At 41.2% G+C, this 13,828-nt stretch overlaps 1 protein-coding gene across 6 annotated transcripts in view; it reads right to left on the reverse strand.

Annotated features, from left to right (window-relative positions):
• The window catches only part of Znf385b (zinc finger protein 385B), a 406,548-nt gene that overhangs the window by 31,836 nt on the left and 360,884 nt on the right, over positions 1 to 13,828 (reverse strand). For all 6 annotated transcript variants that reach the window (XM_005065121.4, XM_013122572.3, XM_040745679.1 and 3 more), the window contains one exon: positions 7,749 to 7,911. In XM_005065121.4, coding sequence (XP_005065178.2) covers positions 7,749 to 7,911 — 163 coding nt within the window. The remainder of the gene's footprint in view (positions 1 to 7,748; positions 7,912 to 13,828) is intronic.

Consider the following 13,828-nt stretch of genomic DNA (forward strand, 5'->3'; position numbering starts at 1 on the left):
CCATCAGAAAACTTATAGCCCATAAGTAAGACAGTGTACATAAGACACAGCATAGTATGGGCACAAAATCTTCTTAGTCATATGTTGATTATCATTAGCATGGCTGTGTCTTGTTCCATTCTCTTCTCTTATGATGGAATACCATAAGCTGAACATTTTATAAACACTAAGTTTATTTCTCTAATGCTGGAGATTGGGAAGTCTAGAGTCAAGGACCTGAAAAATCTGGTGTTTCAGGAGGGCCCACTTTCTATATGGCAGTGCTACCTGGTGAAAGCCTTTGTGCAACTGAATTCATCATGAGCTTTGGAGGGGACATTGGCATTACAGCATTCCACCTCTGGTTCCCACAAATCTCATGTCCTCACATGCAAAATGCATGCATCCCATTCCAGTTGCTTCAAAAAAATCTTAGTTCATCCCAGACTCAATAGTCCAAAGCCCAGAGTCTCATGTAAATCAGATGAGTGCAACAGAAGGCATAGTTCAGCCGAAGGTTAATTCCCTGTAGCTCTGAGTCCATGAAATCTAAATGAGCTCTTTCTAAAATGTAGCAGCGGGACAGGTCTGACATAGGCATTATCGTTCTAGAAAGAGGAAAGAGGCAAGAAGAAGGAAGTCAGGCTTTGCTTGTTCCAGTGGTATCTCTCACAGGTTTGAAGCCTGGCTTCATGTTTGTGTTCTCTCAGGCTGACACACTAGAACTGTACAGCTCAGCGATCTTGAGGGCAGCTCTGCCTCCACTGCTCCATTAGCCCCTGTCTATCAGAAGCTTCCCGTGGTGTCCCTGACCCCACACTTCTTCTGGGCAATGCACCAGTGGTACTTGGTAGCTCTGTCCCTACAACAAATCTCTATCTGGGCCCCTGTAAAATCCACAACATCCTTGTGACTCTCGGTGTAGGAAACCATGTCCTTAATGCCCTTACATCCTGCACAGGTGCCAAAAGCCCCACTGGGCATTGCCAAAGCTGGGCCTGGCACTCTGCATGTGCAGAGGAAAAAGTTACATCTGAGCCTACTCCAGCAAGCCTGGGGAAAGGAATCTACTTCTGAAAAGTTCTAGAAAAAATTTTGATTTTTGTGTGGCACTATATAAGTTATTAGAGTTGGGCCCAGAATCCTAAAAAACTGTCTTACATATGTGCCCTGCACATAGAATATTAAATACTTATTGAGTAGCTCTATGTGAGCAGCCACCCTTGTCAGAAAAATATGCCACAACAAGCGAATTTTTTCCTGAAGCAAATAAGAGGAATGCCATTAAAATATAAATAATAACCTTTGTTGAAATCTCAAGGGCATTTGTGGTTATACAAAATTATTCAGTGAGTGTACAAAGTCTTTTACATTCCAGTGGCTTTTCAATGTAGAAATGTTGTGAATAAAGATAGTCAAAGAGATGAATACAAGTTGAAACAAAGGAAGGGCTGAATATGAAAAACGTATGTAAAGGTGAGAAGCTTCATGAGGCGCAACCCATAGTTTATGGGGTGGGGACGTAGTTCACAACACGTTCCCAGTGTATCATGAGTTAACAGGTCGATCATAAATCAGTCTCACTTTTTTTCTGCTTTTTTTTCTTTTAAAGCAGCACCAGAAGGCAGATTTAAAAGCAGAAAGCGTGACAGTAAACCCTTGGCATTATTTTCCTTGAAGCCACTGGGAAGTTTCCGAAGATAACTTCGAGTGGAGACAAATGTCTAAAGAGCTGTTGGCTTCCCCTGGCAGGTTGCTCTTGTCACACTTAGGGCATGTGAGTAGAGATAGAAGCAGTTTCATTGTTGCAACTTCCTTTGGAAGACTTCATGATGTATGAGCATTTTATGAGTGTATGAGCTTTAGTGTAATGGACTGTTGTCTTCAGATGGATTGGGTGCGTTTATGTTCTACATGATTGTAGCCCAGAATCTGAGGCTTAAGATGTTTGTCATAAGTACAGTTAATGTATTCCTTTATGAGGGTTACTAAATCCTGGCTTTCTGGATTTGGATAGATGTATGGCAAATTTATGATGGCACTTGTCTATGAATGACAGGTGCTGCCAGGGCAAGAAACTATCATTTTCTTCCACTTAGCAGCACAAGGTCCTACTGCTGGATACAGGAGGGAAGACGGCACATTTAGGAAGACCTTGCTGGCTAACAGATGGGATCCAGAGGCTGTCAGAGGAAGTCAGAATCTATCTTTTGGAAGACTTGGCTCCATTTGTAACAACACATAAAACTACCAAACACATAGGGGGACCCCTAAAACAGAGTCTTTGTGAGAAGCACTCTTTGACAAAGTTGAAGATATTTTTTTCATGAGGCAATAGGGCAAACATATGTGACTCAATGACAAGCCTTCCTTGCAAATTGAAGTGAACTATGTATGAGGTGATAACAGCTCTTGGTTAACACCTGAGGAATGGCTATTGTGCAAAACCTCACATGTTAACAATTACAGTGAACTGAGCTGAGGTGTCCTACCTGACACCTCCATTACCATCTCATAGCCTCCAAAAGCCATGGGTGTGAAGCAAACAAAACAATCCCCAAGTGCTCACCGCCAGCGTTTTCAACAGAATGGTTTTAAGTTCTGTTAGGGATGTGGACAGCGCTGAAGATGAAGAGAATGCACCTGCTTGGAGGCAGGGTAAGGCTTGTGCCACACTGGCAATGTTCCTTCCGAGCTTGGACTCATCTCACACAGCATTATCTGTCTCCAGGCTTACAGAGTCTGCAGCTGTCAAGAACATTGTTTTCATATGCCGTTTACCTGAAGTGAATGGTTTTATTTAAATTTCCCCTGAAATAAAAAGCCCATCACTTCCATAATAAAGCTTCTTCCTATTATAGTTCAGCACTGTAGGCAACTGCCACACAAGAATTTTAGGATTATCAACAACACAATGCATTATGTCACCTCTCACAGTCACTGGGAGTACCTGACATGTCCATAGTCACTGAAGAGTAAAGTCCCACTTTCTAATTCTGGGGAACAGTTCTTTGGTGATACCTGACTTTATCCCCTTGCATTCCTGCATGTGTTCTTCTAACTCAGAGAAGTTAGAAACCACTGGGATCAAAGGATGCTGGAGCAAGAAGCCCGAGTTCCTGGTTATTCCTGATTTGCTGGGATCTGAGTCATGCAGGTTCATACTCAAGATGCTCTACTTTTCCAGTTTCTGGTTCTTCACTGATACCACATTCTGGGGAGCAGCTAGAAGGTGGTGGTGACTGCATATTATTTATCTTTATATCACTCATTCCTAATTTTAAAATGTCCTAAGACTGAAAAATCATTTCAAAGAGGAAAAAAATGTTTCTATGCTTTGTTGTAATCCCTCATCTGGCCAAAGCACATACACATACCATATTATACTACAGTACAGAGGATAACCAACAGTATGCAAATCCAGCTGGTTGTATGACTGAAGAAAAGGTGGATATCGGCTTTGGGCCTACTTGTTGCAAGGTTCCTGAAGGGTCCACATGAAAACATTTACGTGTCTGCATTCTATAAACCAGGCATGTTTATAATGCTCCTATGGTTTTATTTCATGCAGAACACTCTGGGCCCTTTGTTTTTGCTCTTAATTGTATGTATAAATTTAGCTGGACACTGGAGATCATTCCTCATGCCTTCCTTTGTTTGGAGAGCAACCATTTAAAAGCCTTCTTAGTTCTAGGTCATATATACTTTAAATTAGGAATGTTTTTCTCTGTTATAATAGTTCATTAATTTTTAAAGGCCTTATACAATGCCTAGGATTATGGAACATGGCTGACTGGGTAGATGATTTATTATTTGTAAGAAATAAAGTTTACTTCAAAGGCTCTGTGAATTTGAACTTGTTACAAGTTCTGAAACACTAAAAAGAGCCTTCAGTGTGATCTGTGAGGCATATCATCACAGGAATGGGAGGTTTCTCATGCCATCAGGACACTTGAACTCCAGGGAGAGATTTGGGTGCAGTGTCTGGTCTATCTATTCCAGCTGTCTTCCTGAAGCTGCCTAATGCTTGCTGTGTTCTGACCCTAATTCTCCCCAACAACTGCCTCCCTCCCCTTCCTCACTATGTTTCCAACGCCCACTGAAGCATCATTAAACATTGGGGCAGATCCTGGGAGACTAGAAAGCTATTTGTCTGCATTTTACATTTAATTCTACCTCAACTTCTAAGAATTGAGTGGGGGCAGTTATTCTTACTCAACTTTCTTTAGCCTTTAAAAAGTCAAGCAGTTGGAATTTCCTATAAATGAGACACCTGCTATTGTAGTTTAAACCTATTTTGTTTACTGACCCGAGAGACAGCTCCGGAGAGCTTGCCATGTCATTCTGACATTTTTATATCTGTTGGCTCTATTATAACAAATCTCCCTGTATTGTACAGACCCGAATTCAACATGAGCCAAATTATGTTTCCAAATATAACATAAAAGAGAGAAATGGTTACACCAAGTGTCAAATTTGCAGGTAGGAAGGCTCCCCCAATCCCTGCAAGATGGGGAGTACACATCTCAGAACAAACTGAGTATGCTCTTGGGTAGCATGAAGGATCAAGAGAGGTCTTCAAGGCCTCCATGTTCCTCAGGAGACACTCCACATCCTCACCTCATGTTCACTGGTACTCAATGAATCCCAGAAAGCTGCCTCCCTCAATGCGGGCCTCTTTCTTTTCCTTCAAAATGTGCTTCCCTGTAACAACGTTCTGCTGCTAAATTGATACTAAAATGTGAGACTAGAAGTTGGATTAGTGAAATTCTGCGGATGTAATAGCTGTCTATGTCATTGGAATCCAGCAGCTCAGAAATCAGATGGCTGACTTCTCATCCAAACACTAAAACTAGTAGAGAGGGATTGCTCATTCAGAAGAAAAAAAAACACCGCTGGGGAATTTCAGTCTCACGGGACTTGACTATCAGGCGTGGAGTCCCTGTGGCTGACTCAGTTTCAGCTAACTCTTTAGAGGCAATGTTGTCTGACAAAGCATTTCGGCCAGCTAAGCATCACAAGACACCGTTCCTCTCTCACCCTATTCTACCTAGGACATATTGTTTTTGTCTTCTGCATTTCCCAAATAGGATTTTAAATGAATGAGAGACACAGACTAGAATCTATAATAATAGCAAAGCCACAGGAGCAGTTCAAGCGCTTAGAACTAGGAGGTTAGCAATTCACGGCTGGCTATGTTATTTAGATCATACTGGCACAAAGCTTCTAATTTTCTCATTTGGAAATTTTACAAAAGACCAAGGAATTCTTGTTTAGAAATGAGTTTCAGCTAAAGGGGAAGAACATACATCTAACAAGTACAACTCAATTATTTTAAAATACTGCTTCCAACTGATGTCAGTGTTTTGTTAGGTCTCATAGAAACAACATATCTCATTTACATTAATACTTACACAAACCACGAGTAATCTAATCAATGTGTTTGCAAATATATAGATTTTGAATAAGGTGTCGTGAAAAATGAGGTGCTCCCAAATACAAATATTTCCCTTACTGCTGGTGCAAATCTAGAGTCTCGCACTGAGAGACTACAGGTACTATGGCAGGGACATGCAGTACCCTGACAGGTAAAGCTGAGACTGCAGGGTTAAAGACTGCCTCACATATACCTTAGAGACACTGTCATTGTGATTTCTGTTTTCATCTTTCCGCTCTCATCCCCCAGGGTTTCTCCTGAACCTCAGCTTTCTTTCTTTGTTTAGATCCCAGGCATCCTTGACTCTAGATTGTTCTAATAACTCACCAGGCAAACAGCTGCCTAGGAGGTCTCTTTGTTTCAGGAACATACGTCCTTGGTGAATACTAACATTCAAATGTTGGAAGAAAAACCTTGAACTGTTGAAATGTATTTCAACAGTCTTCAGTAGGCACCCTACAGGCCTAAGAGAGGCTGTGATTCTAAACCTGGTCTCTCTCCTTTGCATTTTCTATGTCTACATTGCTGTGTCCTTGATTCTAGCTCCTCTACACTTTGACTCTTTCTACTTAACTTTCTACTCATTCCTTTTACTACTGTCCTTACAGCAAACACAATTCTGGATTTGAGCAAAACACTGAGCACATTTGATTGCGACACTGGAGTATTTATAGAGCCCACCGACTCTTTGATTAGCTCAAGCCACAAAATAAACTGAAGGGATGGGGTGACACTAACCTCCATTATTTTATCCTTTTACTTGTAAGTTCTGCTGGAGGTAAAGACCACAGTTCAGCTAATAAAACCTTTGGCAGAGTATTGCTTCATAAAGGCAACAATATTCTGTGGGAAATGAAAGCTGGCAGGAAGTCAGGGGATGATGGACTCTGCTCTTCCAAACACAGGGCAAACCCTAGCAGATAGCTGTCTTCAAGGAGGCCTCACCATGAGCTGTGATGCTGGCTGTGAAATTGCACACACGGAGATAGTGCTTGGTTTCTATGCTAATAACTGCTTTAGACACATGTTAAATATTAGGTTTTATATTTGTCTATAGAGGGGTTTTGTTGTTTACAACATTAGAAGCGCTATGTTACAATCCAGTATTTACCATGTTTCTCTGATAAGATAACTTGGTGATCCCATCATATAAAACACAAAGAATTGTTTTTATTAACACCAAATTTGGTAGCTTAATTCTAGGCTTAAGTTCATGCTTTTGGAGACAGCATCTATGGAACTTAAGCAATAATGTTTCCTTTGTACATAGCTTTCTTATTTGAAGACGCTTTCTGAACTCTCCTTTTACAGTAATGGATTTGCTGGTCTCCAGTGGTCCTGGGCAGTCATGGGTAAGCATTCTTCAGCTTCCTCCTCAAGGGCTACAGGGGTTTTGATGATCAGGAGAGAACCTGAAGTGTGCATTTCCCACAACATAGAAGTCCCGAATGCCAGAATCAAACATAAAAAAAGGGACATGTCCTCCTAGTGTCCTTTAACAGACACTGTTTCTCAGCTAGCCACTAAAACAGGATGACAAATCCATTATGCGTCCCAAGGGCAGCTGTGAGAGGGAAGCCCATCAACATCCAATTTCATGGTATCCACACTGAAAAGGAGAAAGAGAATTTTGTTTCGCACTGAAAGGACTTACTCAGATAATACAGGTTCTGGATTAAAGAATTTTCTTATGAGGCACTTCCATCAACAGCACATTTCTAATTATATATTAAGACTTTCTGTTAAGCAATTCATGGTGTTGTAAATAATTCCTTTAAATTATTTGGGTCAATTTGTAATTCAGAGAAGAGCTTCACAAAGGTGTTAGGAAGTCAGAATCCGTTACTTCTAAGCACATTTTCATACCCACTAATGTCATTCTCTCTGAAAATGTCACCCCCAACTCTTCACTGAGGTTAGAAATACAAGAAAAAAATCTATTATTAACAAGCTTAAGAATATCTTTCCAAAAAAGCCTGTAACACAAACCAAACACAAAGGAACAGAAAGAGGGAATACTGATACTACTGTTTTATATCCATTACTTGATGCTTGTCTGAACATGTGACCAGTAGCCTTTGATTATTTTGATACATATATACTTATATACACACATATATTTAAATGCATATATTTCACAACATGGAATGGCAGCATATCAAATGTTTGCATTTTGTGCTAACACATATTCCTTCTTGTGAAATAAACATCATATTACAAAATAAATCATGGAGAGTAACATGCAACATCCAAGGGGGAGGAAAATGGGGTTGGGGTAGGTGGGTGGGGTAGGAGAACACAACAATGCCGAAGAACAAAAAGTGTCATTGACCTGATTTGTCAGAGCTGTCGCCTGTGATTGGCCTGATGGAGCAGCTGGGATTAGCCTTTGCGCTGTCCTTGGAAGGAACCATTTTGGGTTTATTTTTCGTTGCCTCTAGTGCTTTGACCTTCTTGGCATGTTTACTTCCTTTGTAGTGGGCCTCGGCCTGGCTCTACAAAGGAGAACAAATCAGGCTCATTTGTTGCTACTTACAAAGACCACGATGGATGAGCATGCAGGAAGAAAATACAATCAATCATAGCACCACAGACATTTACAGTCAATGCTTGACTACATCTCTGGCATTCATAAAACTAAGAGGTTTCAGCATATCAAACCCTGCTCCACAATGACCTAGAAGTTCCATGAGTGGACCTCAGGACCAGGACATGAGATTGGTCAGCAGTGCCCTCCCACTTCGGCTTATGCCAGGGGACTTGCTTTCTCACGATTTTGCTGGTAGCGTTTGCAGCGAGTATCATATTTAAACTTGCAGACATGGACTTCCACAATCACCAGGCACGAGCTGAAAGCCTGGCTGCTCTGTGCCTAGTTCCCTGTAGTCTTTGTTCTGAGATCAACTACAGTGACAGAGCAACATGTAAACAGATGCTGCTGAATGGAGAGGGCACTGCGTTTTGGAGATATCTGCACGCACTTAGTATGCCATCTTGGATGGTTTCAGTTCCAATTATAGCTCATGCCACAAGGGAGCTAAGGACAATCCTTGATCTCAGATGTGACTCTTACATCAAATCTCTTGTACATAAAACATCCGTAGCACTGTGACTTCAATACCAGATCAAAGGAAGGAGAAAAGTAAGACAAGAGACAACACCAAATTACAATAAACCTAAAAGACATTTAGTTAATTTACTGACATTTGGAAAGTTACCTTCCATCTAAACAAGGTCTTTTGGCATCTTGCTTACTGTACATACTGAGAAATAAAAGCCAAATTCATTTGAATTTCATTCTGAAGAGACTGAAAGATGAAAACATGCATATAACAGTAAAAATAAAACAAGACATAGTAGGTATAATGACAGCTATAAACTGACATACATGAAAGATTTTTATATATACAAGATGGTGCTTTATTAGAGGATTTTAACCTAATAATTTTCTCTATAATAGCTTTCATTGGATCTCTGTGTGTATAAAGATGGTCAAGGCAAGCAAAGCTTCATAGGTCCATGAAGTAACAGATGTAATGCATATCCATTCACGAAGAACACGGCAAAGTGTGCTATGGGGAATGCAGAGCAAAACCAAAGGAGAGCAGGGAGGAGTAGCCTCGATTGTGACTTCCTAAAATTGGCAGCTTCTGACTGAAGATTTGAAGGAAGAGTTACACATGAATTGGTAGAGGAAAGTGCACTTTTGGTGTGAGAATTTTGGCCCAGGGAAAGATTGGTGTGGGTATGGCTGGAAAGTGGGGAGGGTCACATAGGCCACTTAGTAGAATATCTATACTGGGAGGCCAAAGAGAGCGGGGTGTACTGCCTTGGGGAGCAGGATATCACAGAGATGAAATTCTCCAGCAAATGCACAATGCTACAGATTTCAAGTGAGGAGGATTCCTATAATAGCCATCTAATATATTTATTGACTGAGTATGAGAAAAGGACAGTAAACAAGGAAACATGGAGAATGTGGGCTTATTATGGAGTAAAATTATGAGTGAGGAATATGAATGTAACAAAAATGTTCCAAATATACAGCCCAAGTTCCTGGAAATAGTCATTATTGGTCCTGTACTTGTTTGCTTCAATGGAACCAACCAAGTTTCCTGGTTGTTTTTAAATGCCACATTTGCCTAAGCCATCTCAAGCTGTGGGGTGTGTGTGTCTGTGTACTGTAATGCTTCCCTAACTTCCTGGCTTGCTTTGTGCCAACTCTAATAAGTCACATAGCTTCACTACCTCCAGCTATTCAGCACCCTTGTTTCTGTGAAACTGGAGCTAGGGAACACCACTTCAATGCCCCATTACTTGGTATATCAATGGGAGAAAAGGCTACTTTTGCTGAATACATAAATGATGAGACGAAGGTAGGTGCTCTTACTGAACATTATAGCCGTCTGCGTATGAGGAAAAGATGCAATGAGCTGAATGCTCTATCTATACATCTGCTGTCCCATTAGAGTAGGAACTCATTGGCTTTTCAGAGCTCTTTGACATTGGTGTGTGTGTGTGTGTGTGTGTGTGTGTGTGTGTGTGTGTTTTCCCCCATTGGGCTAGGAAATGGGTGTGGAAACATTAACACTTGGTAGAAGTGTCATCTAAGGAAAGGTTTATTTTGCATTATAATTAAAAATACACCAGTGACATCCTGTGTGTATAACCAAGGCCTGTACTAACTGGAAGAATTTCTTTTGTCAGTATGTTCTCACCATTATGTTTTTAGCTCCTCACTGACTTACCATTCTCTTACTTAGTATGCTCAGAGATTTCTCATATCCTTTCCAAGGTTAAAAAAATTCCAGGGAAAAAGAAAAAAAAAGCATTATTAGACTTCCACTTATTAGCAAAGAAAGGTGAAATCACGTAGAGTTGGGTAGTTTTAGTCAGCTTCGGCTGTCAAAGTTACCTTCTGAGGGAGTCTCAGCTGGGAGACTGCCTTGATCAGAGGGGTCTGTAAGTATGTCTATGGAGCAGATTCTTGACTGATAACTGAGGTAGGAGGCCCAGTCCATTGTGGGCAGTGCCATCCCTATATGATAAAGACAGCCGAAGAGAAGGTCCAGAGTGAGCCAGCAAGCAGGGTTCCCACCCTGACTGCCCTCAATCTTGGATTATGACCCAAGAGTGTGATCTGAAATAAATGCTTCTTCCCTCTAAGTTGCTCTTGGTCACAACACTTATAACAGCAACAGAAAGCACACTAAAACAATAGTTATAAACTAGGGAAATAAATGAAAATTAAAAAAATGTATTATGGAAATAACAGTGATGACTAATGTTCCCGAGCACTGTTCCAGGATGAGCACACATGGCATGGATTAGCTCACATGATTCTCATAGGATCCTGTGCCTGGTAGCATTATCAGCCAGTGTCTTGAAAACAAGAAACTATGCGTACTAAAGGCAGATAACTCATCCATAGATACCATAGGGTATCTAGGAAGGCATTCAGTAGACAGGAAGTGCTTAGATGTTTATCTCTATTTAATTATATACCTATCGTATCTCCACATACTTGCACTAAGTTTACATTGTAATTTTGCTAGAACTGAAAAGCCACAAGATGGCACACTGCTTTAAACAACGCAAAAAGGGATTAGACCTTAACTCCACTGAAGTATCTATGAATAGGAACAGCTACCTAATTTTGGAGGAAGACAATACTTTAGGCTCAATCCTTTTAATGATAGCTAAGGAAGCCCTGAAGTCCTACTTGTTAGTTATATACCAATTTCTACGAGGCACTAGGATACCACCCTCATGTAATTTTTAGAGAGTCTCATGTAGCCAAGGCTAGTCTCCAACTTACTATGCAGCAGAGGTGGGCCTTGAACTCCTGACCCTCCTGTCTCTACTTCCCAAGTGCTAGGATTACAGCCAAGTGGCGCTCGCTGTGCAAGGTTCCAAGGAGATGTTTCAAGGCCTCATGTCTTCAAGTGCACTGAGTAGTTTAGGGTTATTTAGTGCCCTTTGGCTCAAGAACACGATTCTCTAAATATAACTTCCAAGTACAAGACGAACAGAATGTGATTTCCTCATTACTATTTCCTGGCATCCGGGCAGAAAGTTAACAGCATCAGTTAGCACTTGAGATAAAGATCCAGCTAAGTGATACCTCACTGTGTGTCAAGATAGAAAGGGCTCTCCACAATGTGACCCACTTTCTCTGAGCTTGGGGCACACAGAAGTAGGCATTGAGGGTCCTTGGCTCCCACTGACTGGTGCTTGGGGCAAGTGAAGTGGCCTATTTCAGAACAGGGAGAGTGGCAGGCACCCCTCCCTCTCATTGGGCACACTTCTCCTTCCCTCTGGCTTTTTTTTTCTTTCTTTTTTTTTTTTTTTTTTTTTTGTTCATGGCAATTTGCTATCCTCAGTGTTTTCATCAGAGGCCATGTCAACAGTTTCTGCTTCCCGGGCAAATCTTCAAGTGAAAGTGAGACCCTGTTAAGTATCATCAACACTGGCCCTGCTTCATTAGCAAGGAGACACCTTAACTGAGGAGTGAAAGAGGCAAGGACAAGAGCCAGAGAACTCATGGCACCCGGTGACACCACAATCAAACTCGGTCAACAATGGGCTTGCTTGGCCAGGCTGACAGTTACTACAGCCCCGGGACTGACCAGCAGGGCAATGGCTGTCTAGTGCAAATGACTTCAACAGAGCTGCTGTAATCCCACCTGGCAGTGAGCAACGCACCGGGGTGTGGCTTGGCACTAAGGCACATGCTTTGTTGCACAGGGCCTTGGGTTTGAGCCTGAGCACTCAAAAAGGAGAAGGAAGAAGAAAGCCCCTGGGAAGAACTCACAGAAATAGAAAGGGCTGCTGGGATGACCATGACCATGCTGACCCCACCTAGGAACTGATAGGAATCTAGGCTCACATTTTAGGGCCCACTTCTGGAGCTCCTAGAATACCCACTGTCCCCTGGTAAAACAGCTTTCACAAGAAATGACATCCAGGGATACATTTTCTTCCATTGATTCTCTTTGGTACCAAGTCCCTTTGATTTCCCAAATCCTCATCATTTCGCAGAACCTTACTGGTCCAAATTTTTAAAAAATCATGAATTAGACAAGGTTTTGATTTAAAAGTAAAAATGTAACAAACATATTCCCAGTGGGACAATTTTAAACTCTGAGGTGCTCTCATCTCTGGGTTTCACCTCAGAGAGGTGTCTTTGGTCCCCTTCATGATTTCAAATTGTGCTCACTGTGCAAGGAAAGGCAAACTCATGGGGTGCCCAACTCCCCAACTCCACTACAGCACTGATCTTCTGTGTTTAGAGAAATAAGCAAAACTGTTTCCTGGATTAAAGAAAATCTAATCTAAACTATGGCGTCACTTTCTCCACTGCCTTGGGTGTTGATATATATGTTTAGCAATGCCATGAGGGAAGGAGCTATGGCTAGTTAATATCAGACAAGATGGGCTGTGTTCGGGGTGGTATGGCTATAGAGTGTGGACAGTTAATTTTTAAAAAATTTCTAAATAAAACAGTCGTAAAAAGAGGACACTGAGGTTGGCCCTGTTTCTGGTGTGGACTCTGAAGTAGCAGTTGGCAGGAGGCACTTAGGGCAAAGAGAACAGCATGTTCTGGACAGCATGGCCTTTGAACTACAGTGTTTCCTGGCATATGTGCTTTTAGCTTCTCTAGAGCACACTGATAAACAACAGAGGAATGTTGCTGAACTGTACTACCTTAAAAATTATGTCCCTTGTAAAATGCGAACCATTACAGTGCTTTTCAATTGCACAGCAAATGCTCTACTAGTGAGCGCTTTGGATAGAAAACGATTGTGACGCTAGATGTTGCTTTTGCGTTACGGATTTTATATCCTGTGTGCTAAACCATAGTCCTGTATCATCAGTAAAACACTATGATAATTATTTGAGATAAAACCGTGACACTTTGGAACCCATCAACGCAGGAACAAATTAAAAATTACCGAATAGAAGCTAAATGTTACTTCAGCTTTTTCCTTATCACAAAGCTAAAATTCTTTTTATAAACTCTTTTTAACTAGTAAAAATTTTTTGTATGTACTTTACAAAATTTGATACTTTCAGAGACAGGGCCACAATATATGAAATGCCAAGAAACACCCAAGAGAGAGGCTTACTCAACCCAAAGGTTGCTAGTAAACCTTTCTTCTGATATTGGCCATTTTATAGTCTGCAGTATCAATAATGACCTTTAACTCGCTTTGGTGTTCACCCCCATTCAATCCTCACTTACTGGGAATCTGTTGAAAACAAAATGTCCAGACAAAATTTTGATCAATTTGAGCTTTTCAGCTTAAACAGACTCGATTTCTTTGCTCATTTCTAAGATCTACCCAGTGAAACAATTCTGGTTTCTATAGTCCATCCAGAGCCTTGACACTGTTTAACTCCAGGGGGCAC

The sequence above is a fragment of the Mesocricetus auratus genome, unplaced genomic scaffold, assembly GCF_017639785.1.
Source record: "Mesocricetus auratus isolate SY011 unplaced genomic scaffold, BCM_Maur_2.0 Super-Scaffold_100004, whole genome shotgun sequence".
Classification (NCBI taxonomy): Eukaryota; Metazoa; Chordata; class Mammalia; order Rodentia; family Cricetidae; genus Mesocricetus; species Mesocricetus auratus.